Below are 20,017 nucleotides of genomic sequence, written 5' to 3'. Positions count from 1 at the left end.
GAGAACAATTTTATAGAATCCTGTAAGGAAAAGAACTCTAAGATTACATTTGAGCTGAAATCCAAGGGATTGTGGGAAAGAAATAGCCATGGAAAAGCTAGAGGAAGAGCATTCCAGGCTGAGGAAACAGCAATTGCAAAGGCATTGAGGTTGATTCTCCCTAGGGACTGTTGATGAGGTCTTTGCTTAAGCTCTTTTTGGTGGTAACATATTTTTTTCTGCAAAGAATGATGCAAGTCAGTAAGACAGGGAGATACATATGATGAAATAGTATGCTGTAGTTGGAAGTATGGCACCCCACTCCAGTACTCTTGCCTGGAAAATCCCATGGACGGAGGAGCCTGGTAGGCTGCAGTCCATGGGGTCGCTAAGAGTCGGACACGACTTAGCGACTTCATTTTCACTTTTCACTTTCATGCATTGGAGGAGGAAATGGAAACCCACTCCAGTGTTCTTGCCTGGAGAATCCCAGGGACGGGGAGCCTGATGGGCTGCCGTCTATGGGGTCGCACAGAGTCAGACACGACTGAAGCGACTTAGCAGCAGCAGCAGCAGTTGGAAGTAAGAGACTAGATGTACACACAGCAACATAGGAAGATCTTGACCAGTGCAAATGAAAAAAAGTAAGAAACAGGATGAGACCTATAATAAAGCACCATTCTGGTAAAAATAAAAATACCTACACGGGATGTTGAAAGTCAGGTTCTTCACTGTCGGAAAAAGAAGTTGCAAGTAAGCAAGAAGGAAGGCAAGAATAAACCCTGAGGTCCTGGACCACACTTTGAGTAGAAGGCTAAGTAACATGCCATTTTATGAATCGTTCATAGTTTATGTATCTATGAAGCTCCTCTTCCTAGAGTTAATGGGTGCTGCTATGTGCCAGGCACTGTTTTAGGGGCTTATTGATGGACATACAGGTTATTTCTAGTGTTTGCTAGTACAAACGGTACTGATGTGAACATGCTTCTACTTGTCTGCTGATGCATATGTGAGTTTCTCTATGGTACACACTGAGAAGTGATATCCAGAGTCAAAATGTATGTGCATCTCAACACTTAACAGCTAATTCCAATTTGTTTTCCAAAGTGTCTACAGTATTGATATGCCTTTCATCAGTGGATGAGAGTTGTACTAGCACATTCTTTCCTATTCTTGATATAACCAAATTAAAATCTGTGCCAATCTGAGACATGTGAATTGGCTTGTCATTGTCAGTTTAATCTACATTTCTCTAGTTACTGATGAAGCTGAGTGTGTTGTCAACGTCTATTGGCAATTTGGTTTCCTCCTCTAACAACTGTTTCTTTCATATGTTCTATCCAGTTTTCTATTGGATTGTTTGGTAGAAATAAAATTGATTTTTACATTGACTTTACATCTAGCACCCTTGCTAAATTTTCTTATTAATTCCAGAAATTAATATCTGATTCTTTGTGCTTTCTAAGTAGAAAATGCTATCATCTGTAAAGTATATATATAAAAAAAAGAATGATTGTTTTGTATCTTCCTTTCCAACCCTAAAACTGATTTTTGTTGCATTATAAACCTTGTTATAACCTTTAGTCTCAGGAATTTCCCTTGTGTTTATCTTGATCTTAAAGATTATGCTTTTAAAGTTTTACCCTGGATAGTTCGTACTCCAAATATCTACCTTCCTAACTCCCTAACTTCCTTCAAGCCCTTTCTCAATTATTATTTCCTAATGAAGCTTACCCTGACTACCCTATTCTAAAATACGACTCACCAATCCTCCCCAGCACTCCAGAACTTCATTGCTTGATATATTTTTTTCCATGGCACTTGTTACTTTCCAACATACCACATGTTTTACTTTTTTTTTTTTTTCGCTTTTATCATCTACCCTTCCCCCACCACAAGAAGGTTAGTTCTAAGGATCAAGGTTTATGTCTCTTTGTTCACTGATTTATTCTAAGTGCTCAGAAGAGTTGTCTGGCTCATAGCATTCAACAAATATTAATTAAATGACTATATAAATGGAAAGTATTTGGCAGAGTGACTGGATGGCATAGTGATATAAGCACTTAATAAATAGCAGTAGTGATTAAGAAATAAGTCCATGATAAATTACCATTGGGGTCCATAAAGGGAGCCAGAATATAAAAGGCAGGTATCAGCCATTCCTAAAATGTTGCATGCCCATCCATAGGAACACACACACTTTACTCAAGCAAGTCATTACTTCTGGGTTTTGTTTGCATTTGGTCCCATTCTCATGCCCATAACCACTTGCAGGCAAGGTTCTAATCACAGTCTCTCTGAGAGACATTGCTGCCAGATGTGGAGGCCAGAAGAAAGGCATTCTTTCTCTAATATTGGTGGTGGCAGACTAGTTGCAGGCTTAAGGGTTGGAGGTTCCTGCAGCTTTCCTGAATTGCACCCTTACCTGTCAGTCTCCAGCACTGGGGTATCAGGAAAGCTCTATGGGTTTGGCACAGTTTCTTGCACTGTGCTAATTTCTTTGTGGTATCCACAGTCCCTGACCTTTGCTCCTCCAGACCTTAAACAGATTAGTCAACATCTAATTCCAGCATTAGGTTTTTTTTCTTCTTGAAATGCCTGTAATGTTTTCTTTTAAACTGGTCTTTTAAACTGGTCTCTACTGATTCAGGGAGCAAGGCAGACAGGGTCCTGCCTTCATTGAACTTCTAATAAGAGGGATATGGCCAAGGGAATAGGCAGTTACCACATAGCATGATGGGTCCACTGGTCAGTTTATCAGTCAGTCTGTAAAAATTGATGAGGGTTTACGCCAGAAAAATGGACAAATGTAAGCACTTAATAAATAGTAGTAGTGATTAAGAAATAAGTCCATGATAAATTACCACTGGGGTCCATAAAGGGAGTCCAATGGACAAAGAAAAATGGACAAATGATACTCAGTGTCTGGAGGAAAGGGAAACAGCAAACAAACAATGAAGAATGAATAAACAATTCAAGGCAGTGTATGTTCACAGGAGATTTTCAGAATGCTGGTGTCTCTGAGCACCTGTGGTATGTCTGGGCACCCTGACAGCTGACCCAGTGTAAGGGATCCAAGATGAAGTTGCCAAGCCAAGGGCGCAGTGGGGTGTTGGGCCTTATTGTGAGAGCAGCTAAAGAGTATTAAGTGAGAATCAATTTAGAAATTGCAGAGTAAGGACAAAGATCATGTCAATAATCTAACCTTCTACCATAAGACACTAGAAAAAGAAGAGTGATCTAAACCCAAAGCAAGCAGAAGGAAAGAAATCAAAGATCAGAGCAGAAATAAATGAAGTTGACAATAGAGAAGAAAGGGAGAATATAAATGAAATCAAAAGTTTGTTCTTTGAAATGATCAGGAAATTAATATACCTTTAGTTAGACCCACCAATGAAAGAGACTCAAATTGCTAAAATCAGGAAAGAGAGGACATCCCTATATATAAAAAGGACTATAAGAGAATGATATGAACAACTGTATGCTAAAAAATTAGATGACCTAGAAAGACAAAAATGATCAAAACTAACCAAAGAAGAAATAGACATTTAATTGTATAAATAGGTCAGTACTATAGTATATGAGGGCTCCCCTTGTGGCTCAGCTGGTAAAGAATCTGCCCACAATGCAGGAGACCTGGGTTCGATCCCTGGGTTGGAAAGATCCCCTGGAGAAGGGAAAGGCTACCCACTCCAGTACTCTGGCCTGGAGAATTCCATGGACTGTATAGTCCATGGGGGTCGCAAAGAGTTGCACACAACTGAGCGACTTTCAATGGTATGTGAATTACATCTCAATAAGGGGCTTCCCTAGTGGCTCAGACAGTAAAGAATCTGCCTGCAGTGCGGAAGACCCGGGTTCCATCCCTGGGTGGGGAAGATCCCCTGGAGAAGGGAATGGCAACCCACTCCAGTATTCGTACCTGGGAAATCCCATAGACAAAGAGCCTGGCAGGCTATGGGCCATGGGGTCACAAAGAGTCAGACACAACTGAGTGACTAACAACAACAGTATATCTCAATAATGCTGTTATAAAAATTAAGCATACCCCCCAAAACCCTTATAAGAAAGAAACAGAAAATCTGAATAAATCTATAACAAGTAAAGAGATTGAATTAGTAAGTAAAGCACTTCACACAGACACACACACACACATCCAGGTCTAGATTGATTCACTGTTGAAGTCTACCAATTATTTTATGAAGAATGAATAGCAATCCTTCTCAAATTCTTCCAAAAAAACAGAATAGGAGAGAATACTTCCAAACTCATTCTAAGTGATACAAAAACTAGATGGAAACAACACAAGAAAAAATACATAACTACAGACCAATGTCCTTTATGAATTCAAAGGCAAAAATCCTCAAATCAATCCAGTAACATATAAAAGAACTGTCTGCAATGACTATATTAGTTTTCTAGGACTGCTGTAACAAAGTATCACAGACTGGGTGGCTTGAACAAAATAAATTCATTTTCTCACAATTCTAGAGGCTGAGAAGTCCAAGAACAAGATGTCAGCAAGGTTGGTTTTTTCCTAAGGCCTCTTTCCTTGGCTTATAGATGGTTATTTTATTTCCTTGCCTTCCCTCTATCTGAATCTGTGTCAAATTTTCCTCTTACGAGGGTTGATAAGAGGAATTTGATATTGAACTGATATTGAATCAGTGTCATCCTAATGACCTCCTTTTAACCAATTACACCTTTACAAACCCTATCTCCAAATTCAGTCACATTCTGAGGTCTGAGGACTTTATTTTTTATCCCAGGATTTATCCCAGGAACACAAGGTTGGTTAAACTTGAAAATCAATGTTGTACACCATGCTAATAGGATAAAGGCCAAAATCACATGATTATCTCAATTAAAAAAGCATTTGACATAATCCCACAATCTTTCATGATAAAGTCACTTGAAAAACTGAGAATAGAGTGGAAATACCTCAACTTGATAAACGGGAAGGGAACTGCTGGAAAGCCACTAGATGCCATGGATATTAAGCTGCCCACTGTCCAGGGAAGGTTGCACATGGGGATATTGTGCACTGTTCCAGACTCTAGAGTCTGGGGCTATTTCTGAGGCTTGTCAGGTGCAGCCTGTAAGAGTTTTAAAGATATTGAGAAAAGCAACAGATTTTACAGGTTCTTGGCCTTCCCAAATCAATAGAAATTAACTAGAGGCCAGACAAGAAATTTAGGCAAGACTTTATTGGGGCCCCCTGCTGCAGTAGCGGGGAGCAAGAACAAACAACAAGTTCACTTGCTTGCTCACTCCTCGACGTGGGGCAAGCTTGTTCCTTATATAGGGTGAGGATAGAGTACTCTTGCCTGGAAAATCCCATGGACAGAGGAGCCTGGTAGGCTGCAGTTCGTGGGGTCGCTAAGAGTCAGACACGACTGAGTGACTTCACTTTCACTTTTCACTTTTCACTTTCATGCATTGGAGGAGGAAATGGAAACCCACTCCAGTGTTCTTGCCTGGAGAATCCCAGGGACGGCAGGGCCTGGTGGGCTGCCGTCTATGGGATCGCACAGAGTCGGACACGACTGAAGCGACTTAGCAGCAGCAGCAGCAGAGGTGTGTGCAGGAGTCTGGCTGGAGGGATGCCTTAGTTTTGCCCTCTCCTTGATGTTATTGTGTTCAGGGAGCATGCTCAGTACTCTGCTTTTGCTCCAGGCTCTTCAAAAGTGGCAGTTGGATTTAGTTTTTTTTGTTTGTTTGTTTTGTTTCTTTGTATCTTCTGTTCAGAATTTGCCCTAAATGCTGCTGCTGCTGCTCTTGCTAAGTCACTTCAGTCGTGTCCGACTGTGCGACCCCATAGACGGCAGCCCACCAGGCTCCCCGTCCCTGGGATTCTCCAGGCAAGAACACCGGAGTGGGTTGCAATTTCCTTCTCCAATGCATGAAAGTGAAAAGTGAGAGTGAAGTCGATAAGTCGTGTCTGACTCTTAGTGACCCCATGGACTGTAGCCCACCAGGCCCCTCCATCCATGGGATTTTCCAGGCAAGAGTACTGGAGTGGGGTGCCATTGCCTTCTCTGAGGTGGGCTACAAACCACAGGGTTGCAAAGAGTCAGGCACGACTGAGTGACTGAGCAACACTACACGATGTTTTACAGATTTTTTTTTTTTTTTTTTTGGTGAGTGGTTTACTGCTGCTGCTGCTGCTAAGTTGCTTCAGTCATGTCCGACTCTTCGAGACCCCATGGACTGCAGCCTACCAGGCTCCTCCGCCCATGAGATTTTCCAGGCAAGACTACTAGAGTGGATTGCCATTGCCTTCTCTGGTGGTTTACCGAAGACAACCCAAATCCTCATTTAATATTCTTAATGTGACCATGTCTGCATGGTCCTTTCCCCCCCACCCCAACCTTTGCTCAGCCAAATACTAGTAGGGATGCAATCCAAACTCCCTGCATGGTGCTACATCATTTGATTCTCCTCACTTAGCCACCGTCATCTCCAGCTCACACTTTAAAAGTGTCTCTCAGGACCATGAGTGCTTCGCTATAAAGCAGCTGTTGGCTCCAGCTTCCAAGCAGCTTTGTAGCTTTGCTCAGTCGTGTCCGACTCTTTGAGACCCTATCAACTCTAGCCTGCCAGGCTCCTCTGTCCATGGGTTTTCCCAGGCAAAGAACACTGGAGTGGGTTGCCATGCCCTCCTCTGTGTTTTGAGGCCCAAGCTGATGCAAAAGTTTGACTTTTCCGCAATATCGATGATATTGGTTTAACGTTGAACAGAAAACTGTTGCTTAGAGTGGATGACGGAACCCTCTGTGGAGCGTGTGTAGGGGTGAGGAGGTGGTGCTGTTGGGATGTGGGTGGGTAGAGGAGTTCTAGAGGCAAAGGAAAAGAACTCAGGCCCTGAGGGATGGGGCTCCACACCTGGAAGCCCGCCTTCATCCTCAGGGCAAGTTTCGGTGCCATCTTCCAAAACAGGCACCAGGCCCTCCCTGCAGAAGCCCTTGGGCGAATTCGTCTACCCTAAGAGATGCAAAAAAGGATTAGACTGGAAGCGACTTCCGGCATGGCCTGCAGGTTTCCACCTTCATCTGTGATGGGAGGAGCCACGAAGTCCCGCCCACTAGCTCTCTACATCTCAGGGCCCTCCTCCCAGGCTACGCCCAGATTGGCTGGAGGATGGGAACTGTGAAGTTCTTGGTAGAGCAGCCTCAGCCAAGTCCTGTGTGAGGGCCTTACTAGAAGTTGGGCGGTGCAGAGAGGCAGGCGCGGCCTCTGGGCAGCTGCTGTGATCAGAGTGCGGCTTGGAGGCAGAGGATTAGACAGAAGCAAGCCTCGTGCCCAGTGTCACGCGGAGCCCAGGCCGCCCTGACTACAGGACTATGCTCCGGTTTATTTCCAGGGCTCTTGCCTTTTGGAGGAAGGTGGACTCGTCGGAAGCAGAGAGGGCGCAGCATCAGAGGCTCCTGGAAGGTACTCACCTCATCCCTTCCTTCCCCTTGAGTACTTAGCGGTGCGTCCCACTCCTAGTTCTAGGCCGCATGAGCCCAGAGGGGCTCTGTGTGTCCCAGGCAGCGCCTCCATGTGGGGAGGGGCGTCCGAGTCCCTGAACACAACCCGGAGCCCCCAGTCTATAGTTAATATGTTGATTGAGAAGCTCCCTGGGGAGCCGTGCCCCACCCTTGCATTTCCCCACATGCCTTTGGAATTTGAGCCTGTGTTATGCGAATGTGTTGCGACTGCCTTTCCATTCAGGGCATCACCCTGAATTGAGGGTGAATCTGCTATGGTTTCACAAAAGCGCGTATTTAGAGGCAAGTGGACAAATCATACATCTGTCCCCGGTCGGAGGGCAGGGGCCGCGTTTAACTTGCTCACCTTTGTGCCCTAAAAACTTGCCCCAGAGTCTGGCACTGAGGGGTGACTCGGGGAGCATTGAGAAGGCGTCATTTTGTTGGTGGGAATCCGGTAAAATGAAAAGATTTGCTGAGAGAGTGGCGGCCCTGCTCTGGTTGCATTAATTCTCTTGTGTACTGAGTGCTTGTCTGTGGCCAAGCACTGGGCTCAGGGGCTGAGGGGCATCCACGTGCTTTAATCTTCAAAAATCTCCCCGAGAGAAGTCGCAGGGTTGTCGATCCGTTGGACAGCGGGGTCAGAGAGACACAGGCAGGGAGGAGCGGACACCAGCCAGTGTCACCCAGACTTCAGGCCCTGCAAACGCTTCCCGACCTCTGCGCTCCCGCAGCAGGCGCTTCATGCCATGGGAGTGAATCCATGGCAGTTTGCCAGAGACGGCTCTTGAGCAGCATTATTCCTTCAGCAGGGCCCCGGCTTCCAGGTGCCCGAATCTCCCTGCAGCTTCTGCAGGAGTTTGAGCCCCATTGAGGTGGCTGAGTCTTAGCTAAGTTTGCGATGGGAGGCTGCTGCTTAGCTTTTAGCTGACACTGCATCATCCATTAATTCCCCTCCTTTTTACCCAAGGAACAACACAGGAGTCTTTGACAAGTTATCATGTGCCTGAGTGGAAGCTGTCTCTTGTATTCATCTTTTTTCAGTGCTATGATTTAAAATAATAAATGTGACTCCTCCCCTTTCTTTTTTCTTTTCTTTTCTTTTCTTTTTTCAAATTTTCAGGATTTTCTTGGGTTGTGATTCTATAACCTATTATAATCAAAGTATTCCCTAGCCTTCCCCAGTCAGTTCACCCAAGTCTTTGGTCAAGCACCTAAGGCATTGTGGTTCATAGCATGGGTTCTGCAGGCTGACCTCTAGGTTCAGATCCCAAATTATGGCTTACTAGCTGTGTTTGTTCACAAAAATAAAATAAAATAAAATAAACCCGAGTGATTCAGATGCACATTTGGGCTAGATTTAAATCCCCAGATCTCTTTATGTGCTTTGTCTGGTGAGTTGCTCAAGAATTTCCAGATCTGCTCCTCATGCTGTTGTTGATTACAGTAAAATTATATAATAATAATTGATACATTAGACTGTCTAGATGTAGATACCACGATAGCAATTAACATATAAGCTCTAACCGCTGGGAGGCACTCACAGTTCTAAGCAGTTGATATGTATGTGTGAATTAATATTTATAACAACCTTTTCCCACCAGCTTTATTGAGATATAATTGGCATATAAAATTGTAAGTTTAAGGTGTAAAATGTGATGATTTGATGTATGTATATATTGTGAAATGTTTACACAATAAGGCTAGTTAATGCCTCTATCACCTGATAGAATTATCTCATTTTTTGTGGTGATGAGACAGGCTGAAACCTGGGACCCAAGTTGCTGCAGTGCTGCAATGTTTGCACCTGTACACACCTCTCCTTGAGCAACAAAATGCAAAGAAACTGGGACTAAAAATAACTGCATGCATGTGCTGTTGGGGCAAATTCCAGACCCAAAAGATACAAAGAGACCAATAACACCCAACTGCCGTTTTTGAAGAGCCTGGAGCACAAGCAGGGGGTTGGGAGCAAAAGCAGGATACTGTGCTTGCCCTCTGCACTCATCACCAGAAGGGTGGGCAAACTACCTAAGCCACCTCTTAGGCCTGACCCCTGGACACATCCCCTGCCCTCACTCCACATAAGGAGCCTGCTTGCCACTAGGCTCTGGGAGGGAGGAAGTAAAGACGCCTGTTTGTTTCCTTAGCTACCCACCCCCCTACACCCACCTCCGCTGCATCAAGGGCCCCAATAAAGCCTTGCCTGAATTTTTTGTCTGACGTCTAGTCAATTTCTATTGATTGGGGAGGCCAAGATCCCTGGCCAGTAAGGTGAGACCATTTAAGATTCACCTTTGTGAATTCACATTGTCATTGCCCTGGTTTTACAGATGAAAACAAATTCAGAGAGGGTAAGAAATGAACCCCAGATTACACAGATTTAGGTAAGCAGGAAGAGCTGTGTGATTTGAAATCAGGTCAGGCTCCAGACTCAGCTTTCTTCACCTCAGAGCCCCACTGCCTTGAGCATGGAGCCAGTGTGCCAAACAGAAATAAATGGTGGAACCAGCATTTCAGTTTAAGTAATCTGCCTCCCAAATCCTGTACACTTTACCACTATGTTCTACTCTCATTGTCATCTGTATCTTAAATCTAACCCAATTTATTTTTAGATTTAATTCATTTTCTGCTATATCTTCTTTTGGTATCATCTATGCATGCATGCTCAGTCATGTCTGACTTTTTGCAACCCCATGGACTGTAGCCTGCCAGTCTCCTCTGTCCATGGGATTTTTCAGCCTACTGGAGTAGGTTGTATTTTCCTTCTCCAGATGATCTCGACCCAGGGATTGAACAGGCACGTCCTGCGTCTCTTGCATTGGCAGGCAGTTTCTTTACTACTGAGCCACCTGGGAAGCCCATCTTCCTCTGGTAGGGCTTCATTATAATGTGTCTTTGCTTTGGAGAATAATGAAACCTTTACTCATTTCTTAGGTCACACCAAGTTAAAAACTGTACAAGGAGTCGTGACAAAGTTCTGTAGTAACTATGGCTTGATCGATGAGTTGATCTACTTCAGCGGTGATGTTGTGACTGGCAATGTGCTTCTGAAAGTTGGGCAAAAGGTTACTGCAGTTGTGGAGGAAAATAAAACATCTCATGGATTGAAAGCAATCAAAGTAAGATAAGTTTGGGAACTGTCTCTTTTCCTGGGGGGATTCCAACCTTGTTTCTATTTAGTCAACCTGTCTGAGCAGTGGTTAGGACTTGGCGCTTCCACAGCAAGGGGTCCAGTTTCAATCCCTGGTTGGGGAACTAAGATCGCAAAAGCCACTCAGTGTGGACAAATAAATAAACTCTAAAAAATAAATAAACTCTAAAAATAAATATTTATATTTTTGCTTTTAGGATAATTTAAACCATTGTCAACGTATTTATATATTTATATATAATGTGTTCCAACCAGTTTTGTCTCCCACTGTAACTGAGTCCAAGCTCATTCTACTCATCCCATGACAGGCCAGTAAGTCTAGAAAAAAGGTGTTGGGGCAAGGAAAATTGACTTTATTTGAAAGGCAAGCAACCAAGAAGATGGCAGACTAATGCCCTAAGGAACGATTGTAATTCAGAGTAGAATTCAAGTTTCTTTCATGCTAGGGAAGAGGGGGAGCAGTGTGCCTAATCAGCTCGTGGACATCCTTCTGATTGGTTGGTGATGAGGAACTGGGTGGTATTTCAGAAGTCAACATTGTTAACCTTATGGTTCCAACTGGTCTGAGGTCTATGTGCTGGTGGTCAGCATGCAATTAACTTCTGCCGGCTGCTGGGGGTTTCAGTATCTGCTGAAAAGCTCAAAGGATATGGCTCAGAATATTATCTATAGTCCTTGTGGAGGAACTGAAGGGCCTTGTTTTATGGCTAAACAATTATTTTGTCTTACTTGACGGTTTTCCTTTCTGCGTTTTCTTACTTCTCTGATTAAATTTGCTCTTTGGAAGTTGGAGAAGGCTTAGGAAGCTAAAGCTTTTCTATAAACAAGAGGCAGGGTGCAGGGAGGGGGGGGACAGAGGGTCTGTTCCCAGGAAAGGCCCACAGGGTCCCGCTTGGTTTCACTATAAAGTATGGATTTTTGTTATATAACTTTGTTGATGGAAAACATTGAAATTTCCTTTGTGCCTTTCTTTCTTAAATGGTTAAGATATATGTTGTTATTAGTAGTAGTAGTATCTCTATTATTTAGATAGCAGCTCTCAACTGAATGCTTAATATAAACTTTCTCTAAATTTGGAAAGTTTTATATACACATAAAATAATACAGAAATAATTCTAACTCTAGGATGAAAAAGCAAAAATCCCCTTTCATGCCCTCCTGGGCAACTTTTATTCCTTAGTCATGGTGCTTTTATGAATTGTTGACATACTTGTGATTATTTGAGGGTGCATTAGTAATATATACATTATTAAATTTTCCTTCAAATGGTGCATAGATATTTATGCATAGTAAAAACATCTGGAACAGGGTGAGTACCAGAGTATAATATGGTCAATGCTTATCTTTAGAAAGGTATTGGGTTTACAGATTATGTATAATTGGTTTTTGCTTTTTTCTTTTCTCTGCCTTGTATTTTTTGTACAATGAACATGTATTATTAGTGTAATTAGCAAAGAAAAATATAAAGACCTTTTCATTTTCAATAATAAAACTTTTGAATGCCTCTCTGTTGTAGATAAATTAAGTCCTAATTTGACTTGTCTTTTAGAGCTATGCCCCCCGCCACCTTTATTTTCCCAACTTTTTGTCATGTTTTATAACCCTCTCCCACCAAGTGCCATGATCTGAAATCTTGATTTTCCTCCTTATTCACTACTTTGCCATGTGTTTTCTCTCCTCCTTTGCTATCTCCCTTGTCCTCAGCCCTGTTCTCATTTGCTAGTAAAATCTTTCTCTTCTTTCACAGCCTAGATCAAGTCCTACTTTCTCCAAGAAATTGTCCTGTATTCTCTGAATCGTAAATTCTTTCCTTACTGGGAATTCCCAAAAGCCAGTTTTTGCACATATTCTTACTATTTGTCATAACTTGCTTTGAATTCATTATTTTTGCATTTTACTCCTCTTTGGTTATGAATTCGTACAGCCAGGAATAGTATCTTTTATTTTTGCATCTAATATGGTCAGTGCATTTAATTTGTTGGTGTGCAAATAATGTTTTCAGACACATTTTTAGAGATATACGACAGTATAACAAAGTGTGAACCCTCATTTAAACTATGGACTTTAATTAAATATAACTAATATTGGTTCATCAATCGAACAAATGTACTGATTGAACAAATGCAAGATACTAGTAACAGGGGAAACTGCGAGTGCAGAAAAGGAATATATGAGAAGCTCACGACTGAGTGACTGAACTGAATTGAACTGATGCTTAATTTTCCTAAACTGCTCTAAAACATAAAATTAAAAATATATGAAGCTCAGGCATTATTTTATCATCTCATGTCTATGATGTTTGCTACGTAAAATACATTCACCACTGTTTGTTACAGTTATTTAAACTATTTCTTAAACAACAATGATTTAAGCATATGTTTCTGATTTTTAAACTTTTGTTATGTGTGAAGTAAATGTTTCTTCTTCTCGTAGGTAGATGCTTTCTGTGATAATAGCCATGGTGATGAACTGCCAGACTCCTGTACTAGAATCTCACTTGGCTGTATGAACTCTCTGATGGAAGGTGTTGAGTTCATTCATCACACAGCTTACTTCTCTCTAGATGTTGTTTGTAAAGGTACAATTTATATATATATATATATATATATTTTTTTTTTTACTAGATTGCTGAAATGTTCCTTTAATAAGCAATGCAAAAGAGATTTTTGGAAATGCCAGATGTATACACAAGATACTTTTCACAAAGACATTTCAAACATTGTAAATCATCTCTTCTTAAATGCTCCAACTTTGTCTTTTTTATTAATTAAACTTTTTATTTTATATTGGGGTATAGCTGATTAACAATGTTGTGATAGTTTCAAGTGGACAGTAAAGGGGCTCAGCCAAAAAAGTTAAAAATTTAAAATTTAGGTTTTACCTATTTTTTAATTTTATAGATTGCATTTGAAGATGGTTATAGGCATCATTTCCAGGGTCAAATTTGTGACATGGTTAACACTAATTGGTAAGAGGATTTAATTACTTCTCCATTGTCCTTCACTCCAAGTGGAAGCTCTTTAATACTTGAGGTGTATTTTTGGAGTTGAAAATTATGTACAGCAAGGGACAGATGCGTTATATTTTTAAAAGTTCATCCTGTCATTTGTTGCATTCTCATTTATTAGATGTAATCACTAGTATTTGTGTAATTTTTCCATTCCTATAGGCAATGAATTTCTAATCTAACTGAAAAATACTATTAATACAAGTATACAGGGATAATGTTTTTTTTTATTCTTCAAAAGCTTTAAAATAAGGTTTGGAAGTAGCCTTGTACTTTTCTGTTGGCTCACAAACTGGCCCTGTACATGGAAAACAAGGAGAGACCTATAAAGAGGCAGGCCACTCTAGATGGGTAGGGAGCAAGTTTAATAAGCAAGGGAGTTTAATGTATGAGCCTTATTTTGAGTGCACAAGTAGATCTATACCCTCCCCTGCCAGAATGTCAACACTTTATACAGAGGGTTTGAGAGAGTTCAGTCACAAATACCACCCAAATGGTCTCAGTGATACCTTACTCTGTCAAGGCTGTGTCCTTGAAACGTGGGAACGGTAGGTGGAACGTACATTCCAAGGACCATGGAAGAGATGAGGAGCCTCCAAGTGCCCAGGTCCAGTTTGTGGGTCAACCGTGGTTATGTCTTCTCAGTAATCTCCAACACATTCCAAGCGTGTGTGTATGTGTGTGTCCATTAATTATCAGGTATAACATTTTGTTATTTTATGCCTAAAGCAATTGTTGGTTTGTTGATGCTATTTCAATGTATTAATTCAGCTCAAGATAGAGTGCTAGATATTGGCAAGACCAAGATAACTAAGACTTTACTAAACCCCACCTGCAAAGAGCTGATAGTTCAATTGGGAGAGACTGACATTAAAAGAATGTTTTTTTTTACAAAAAAACAAAAAAACACATTACTGCATAGAGGAGAGAGAATGATTGACTGCTATGGAGAGAACTGGGAAAGGCTGCCCGGGTGAGGTGCTTTCCCAGCTGGTCTCTGTACCCCTGCAACCCTTGCCAGGCTGGATTTTGAAAGATGAATATAAGTAAAAATATTGCACCTAAGTCCAAAGAGAAGTCCCCAAAAATGATTGTCTGGTGGCAGCTAGGATCTTAAGAGCCATTTAGTCAGAAATACCTAATGCTAAGATAAGATGCCCCTTGGATTGCTAAGTTCCAAAGGCAATCTCTTGGTCCCTATAAACCATGTCAATAGGAAGTCACCACCAATGGCAGCCCTTACTAGGAGAATTCTTCTCAAGATGGGAAACACTTGAACATGTTGGTAATGCCAAAGGGATTAATTGAAAGTGAAGAAGAGAGCAGGAAGGACTGATAAAACACAGTCCCTGGTTGTAAAGAGAGGATGGGACTCAAAGCATAGGTGGAGGGATTTACTGCTGCAAAATAAATCGAGTGAATTGAAGTAATAGACTTCCTAGGGTGAAAGAGAGTAGATGAAAAAGAAGACTTGAGCACCTAACCAGTCCTATTTAGAAATGTCAGAATAGCTGTTTTTAATCTAATTATAAAACCCAATGAACATGGTAAAAACTTGTTACAACTTAAAACATAATAGGAATCTGCTGCTCCTGCTGCTAAGTCGCTTCAGTCGTGTCCGACTCTGTGCGACCCCATAGACGGCAGCCCACTAGGCTCCCCGTCCCTGGGATTCTCCAGGCAAGAACACCAGAGTGGGTTGCCATTTCCTCCTCCAATGCATGAAAGTGAAAAGTGAAAATGAAGTCGCTCAGTCGTGTCTGACTCTTAGCGACCCCATGGACTGTAGCCCACCAGGCTCCTCCGTCCATGGGATTCTCTAGGCAAGAGTACTGGAGTGGGGCGCCATTGCCTTCTCCAATAGGAATCTAAAAGAAGGAAAAATTGTGTTGATTTTTTTTGTTTTGTTCCACATCATGCTGAGTCCATGTATGTTCTTTCCTTGTTTATGTTCATTCAACAGATACTTGAGTAACTCACTCTGTTCCAGGTACAGTTTTCATAATGCTTAAATTCTAATGAGGTAGAAAGAGGTAGAACTCAGACAATACGCAAGTAAACCTCCCCCAGCTCCCCCCCAAAAGAGATACAGATTGTTTTCTGCTCTCCAGGACTTGAGGAAGGCATTGTGATAGTAAAACTGGGAGTAGAGTGAGGTGAGCTTTACTATAGACAGCAGGTTACCGAAGGCCTCTCTGAGGAGGTGACACATGAGCCGAGACCTGAGGGAGACGAAGGAACCACCTGGGAAAAATATTTCACAGGGAAGAAATATGAGAAAATTCCTGATGTGGAAAAATGCTGGCATTTCCTCGGAAAAGAAGGGTGGGCAGGATGGCTGGAGCATCGTGAGTAGGCATCATATCTGTGTCAGCAGCTTAAGTTCATCGTTTGTTTTTAGTTTTTTTTTCAGAGTGTCTTTGGGTTTTTACAAATCCAAGTGCTTAAACATTACCCTCATGCCTCTCCTCAGTCAACCCCCCACCCCCATCTCCAAGGCAAAATACAGTTTTGAGTTTTTTTTCCCCACCATATATTTAATTTGCCAGTCTAGAATTTTACAGATATAATGAAATCAGACATATATACTTCTTTGTTTAATACTTTTTTACTCAGAAGGGTATTTTTATTTATTTTTTAAGAAGGGTATTTTTAGATTCATCTATGTTGTTGGCATGTGTCTGTAGCACATTCTATATATCAGTTTCTCCATTTTCCTATTGAAGGTCATGTTGGATTCTGTCAGCTTTTGGCTATTATGAATAAAGCTGCTAAAAAACATTCTTATACAAGTCTTTTTTGTGAACCTGTGATTTTCTTTGTCAGGGCTAGATTCTTAGGACTAGGCTTGAAACTGCTGAATCATAGTTTCAGGATAATGATAAATCTAGGGAGCCATGGGTTGAAAAATTAGGGATGGTTTTACTGAAAAAGTAAAGTTTCAATAAAGACCTTAAAGAGAAGAGTAAGGAGGTAAGCTACACAGGGATTTATAGATCATATTAAGGATTTTGCCTTTTTAGGGGGGATGAACTTTGAACAATGATGTGATATGAAGTGAGTTACGTTTTAAGGTGTTCGCTCTGGCTGTCCTGCTGAGAACAGGTTACATGGGACAGGGATGGAATTGGGAACACAAGTTACGAATCTATTGCAATAGTCCTGGTGAGAGATGATGGAAACTTGGCTAAGATTGGTAGAAAGGAAGGCTGTAAGGATTGTTTTGATTTTGGAAATACTTTGAAGTTAGAAATGAAAGTATTGGCTGATGGACTGGACATTTGGTGTGAAGGAAAGTGGAGTCAGGAGTTACTCCTAAGTGTTTTGCTGGAACAATGGTAAGGGTAGAGTTTCCATTTTTCAGATATGGAAAGACCAAGGAGCAAAACTGGGTGCATGAGAAGACTAGCAAGAGCTCAGCTTTAGACATAATAATTTGAGTAAACATTTGGATATATGAATCCGAAATTGGTTAGAGCTCCAGTTACTGGAATTATCAGCCTATGGATATTATAGAAAGCCACACAAAGGAAATGTGGAGAGAAAGAAGACAAGAGGTCCCTTGTGTGGTCTTTGGTCCTTCTAAAATTTAGCTGTGATGGAACCAAGGAGAAGAAAGGGCTATGATGGAACTAGAAAATGCTGGATCATAGGGTACAGAAATGTTTAACTTTAATAGATATTGCCAGCTTTCTGAAGTGGTTGTATCAAGTTTCACTTTCAGTAGCAGCATTTGATAATTCTATTGGCTTTAGATGCTCCATGGTACATTTGGGCACTGTGACTCACTTTTAACTTGTGTAAAATCTGTAAAGATTTGTTGACAGTTGAAAAATTTTAATTATATAGAGTTCATTGTTGGTCCAAAACACTTGAGAAAATTGTTTCTTCCTGTAGCAATATGTTCTTCTGCTATCAGTTCAGTTCAGTCACTCAGTTGTGTCTGACTCTTTGTGACCCCGTGGACTGCAGCACGCCAGGCTTCCCTGTCCATCACCAACTCACAACTTGAAGTCAGGAGAGAGAATCAATGCCTAAAAGATTATAAACGTCCTTTCTGACAGGAAGACAGGTTACCTGTTTTTAAATGTTTAAAATGGAACTTCATTGTCATAGAATCTACTTTAGGGTATTCCAGCATCAAAGTAACTTGTGAAATTTCACATGACAACATTGTGAGATAATTCCAACTTGATTTCTCTCCTTGGTGGTTTTAGATTTTGAGCCTTACCAGGGTGACCGAGTAGAAGTTGTATTTTCCATCCAGCCAGACACACAAAGCAGAAAGGCCCTCTCAGTGAAGCCTCTGAGACACAAGCACGTGCACAAGGTAATTCATCTGATGTTGCCCCTGTTTGTTTTGACTTAGCCTGTTTGTGGTGATAATTTGCTGCTTGGGATTCTATTGGTTGGCTTGGGAAACCTAAAAGAAAATACATTCTTTGCCAAAGAGTTTATTTTTTTTATTGAAAAGGTGGTGCTTCTGAAAGGAAATAATTAAAGAATAATATAGAAGACATATATAATTAAGATCTAAATTATACAGTTTATATGAGAGATATTAAAATGTTGAGAGCAACAGAACAGAAAACAAATCATGTTCAGGGAATTGCTGGGGAAGAATGAATGGCAAGGGTGAAGGGACTAGATCTTACAGTAAACACTGGGTGTGGTTTGGGTCATGGAGACTAATAGAAATTCAGTTTGCAGGGTTTCCCTGGTGGCTCAGCTGGTAAAGAATCCTCCTGCAATGCGGGAGACCTGGGTTCAATCCCTGGGTCGGGAAGATCCCCTGGAGAAGGGAAAGGCTACCCACTCCAGTACTCTGGCCTGGAGAATTCGATGGACTATATAGTCCATGGGTTTGCAAAGAGTCGAACATGACTAAGCGGCATTCACTTTCACTTTTCACAGATGAAGCTTGAAATGTGACAGAGGAAGTGGGGGAAATGATGTTCTATTTACCACCACATTCCTTTCTTCCTCAATCCTTTTCACTCTCACTGCTATAACTGTGGAGGTTAATGGACAGAGTATGTTATATTTAGAGCAGGGTTTCTAATACTAGACTTGAATCCACAGAGATTCTGACTGAATTGATGTGAGATGGGGTCTCAGCATGAGTAGTTTTACAAAGCCCTCCACTCTGGTGTCTCAAATGTGCCAGCCATGGTGGGAATCACTGATTTGGAGTGACCTACAGATTAAATCCCAGAGAAGGCAATGGCACCCCACTCCAGTACTCTTGCCTGGAAAATCCATGGATGGAGAAGCCTGGTAGGCTGCAGTCCATGGGGTCGCTAAGAGTCAGATACGACTGAGCGACTTCACTTTCACTTTTCACTTTCATGCATTGGAGAAGGAAATGGCAACCCACTCCAGTATTCTTGCCTGGAGAATCCCAGGGACAGGGGGAGCCTGGTGGGCTGCCGTCTATGGGGTCACACAGAGTCGGACACGACTGAAGCGACTTAGCAGCAGTAGCAGCAACAGATTAAATCCAGGCTTCCCAGGTGACTCAGTGGTAAAGAATCCACCTGCCAATGTAGGAGACACTGGTTTGATCCCTGGGTCAGGAAGATTCCCCTGGAGAAGGAAATGGCAACCCACTCCAGTATTCTTGCCTGGAGAATCCTATGGACAGAGGAGCCTGGAGTGCTGCAGTCCATGGAGTTGCAGAGTCAGACAGGACTTAGCAACTAAACAACAGATTATATCCTGAGTGAGGAGGTGCAGACCTTGTGAAAGTACACGAGCCTTTTACATAAACATTTGCATTATTTGTAATTACAGGTCTGCATTACTAGCCTGCAGGGAAGAAATGGGGTGCTAGATGATACTATCTTTTTCACCCTGGAATCTCTGAAAGTTCCTGATGGCTACGAACCTCAAGTATCTGACATGGTCGATGCAGTTGTGGTGGAGAGTGTTCAGTCCTGCTATGTTTGGAGAGCAATTTCTATGACTCTAGTGAAAAAGGGGTAATAAGAAAACAACATTTTTATTCCCTGTGCATCTTTTCTTCTCTTGGCAATATACGGCTTGGTTTAAATGTATTCTGGAAAAAAAAATAGCTTAGTAAACCTCAACAGTTAATTCAAAGACAACCTTTAAAATCCTCTGTGGTCTAGCTAAATGGAATGCATCTTCTGAAGGGTGTTTAGCATTTTTCATTATTGATTAAAGACATTTTCATCTTTATCCTTTGTAATAATTTATGTTCATGATTTCCTATTTTTAGTAGATGTGTTTATTTTTAAAAATTAATCTACATTCTGTGATTTTTTTTTCACCTTTCAGAGTTTCTAATCCAAGAAATGTTTCTTTAGAACTCATGTGCTTGTGTTATAGGTTCAGTGGGACTACCATCTAGTGGTTGATTCCCCACTTTATGGTTGGGTAGTT

General features: G+C 41.5%; 1 protein-coding gene across 1 annotated transcript; it reads left to right on the top strand.

Annotated features, from left to right (window-relative positions):
* Positions 1 to 7,084: 7,084 nt before the first annotated feature.
* On the top strand, positions 7,085 to 19,813 carry CT55 (cancer/testis antigen 55). Its single transcript, XM_061409536.1, has 5 exons — positions 7,085 to 7,413; positions 10,389 to 10,573; positions 13,039 to 13,183; positions 17,830 to 17,942; positions 19,406 to 19,813. Exons 1-5 carry the CDS (start codon positions 7,323 to 7,325, stop codon positions 19,595 to 19,597), a joined length of 726 nt encoding a protein of 241 aa, XP_061265520.1. The 5' UTR covers positions 7,085 to 7,322; the 3' UTR covers positions 19,598 to 19,813.
* Positions 19,814 to 20,017: the final 204 nt, after the last annotated feature.

This window comes from Bos javanicus, chromosome X (assembly GCF_032452875.1).
Source record: "Bos javanicus breed banteng chromosome X, ARS-OSU_banteng_1.0, whole genome shotgun sequence".
Classification (NCBI taxonomy): Eukaryota; Metazoa; Chordata; class Mammalia; order Artiodactyla; family Bovidae; genus Bos; species Bos javanicus.
This window is presented reverse-complemented; position numbering and strand designations above follow the sequence as displayed.

Coding starts and splice junctions, on each gene's coding strand:
- CT55 (XM_061409536.1), top strand. CDS start 7,323: ATGCTCCGGTTTATTTCCAGGGCTCTTGCCTTTTGGAGGAAGGTGGAC. Junction 7,414..10,388: donor GCATCAGAGGCTCCTGGAAG/GTACTCACCTCA, acceptor CTCATTTCTTAG/GTCACACCAAGTTAAAAACT. Junction 17,943..19,405: donor GACACAAGCACGTGCACAAG/GTAATTCATCTG, acceptor TTGTAATTACAG/GTCTGCATTACTAGCCTGCA.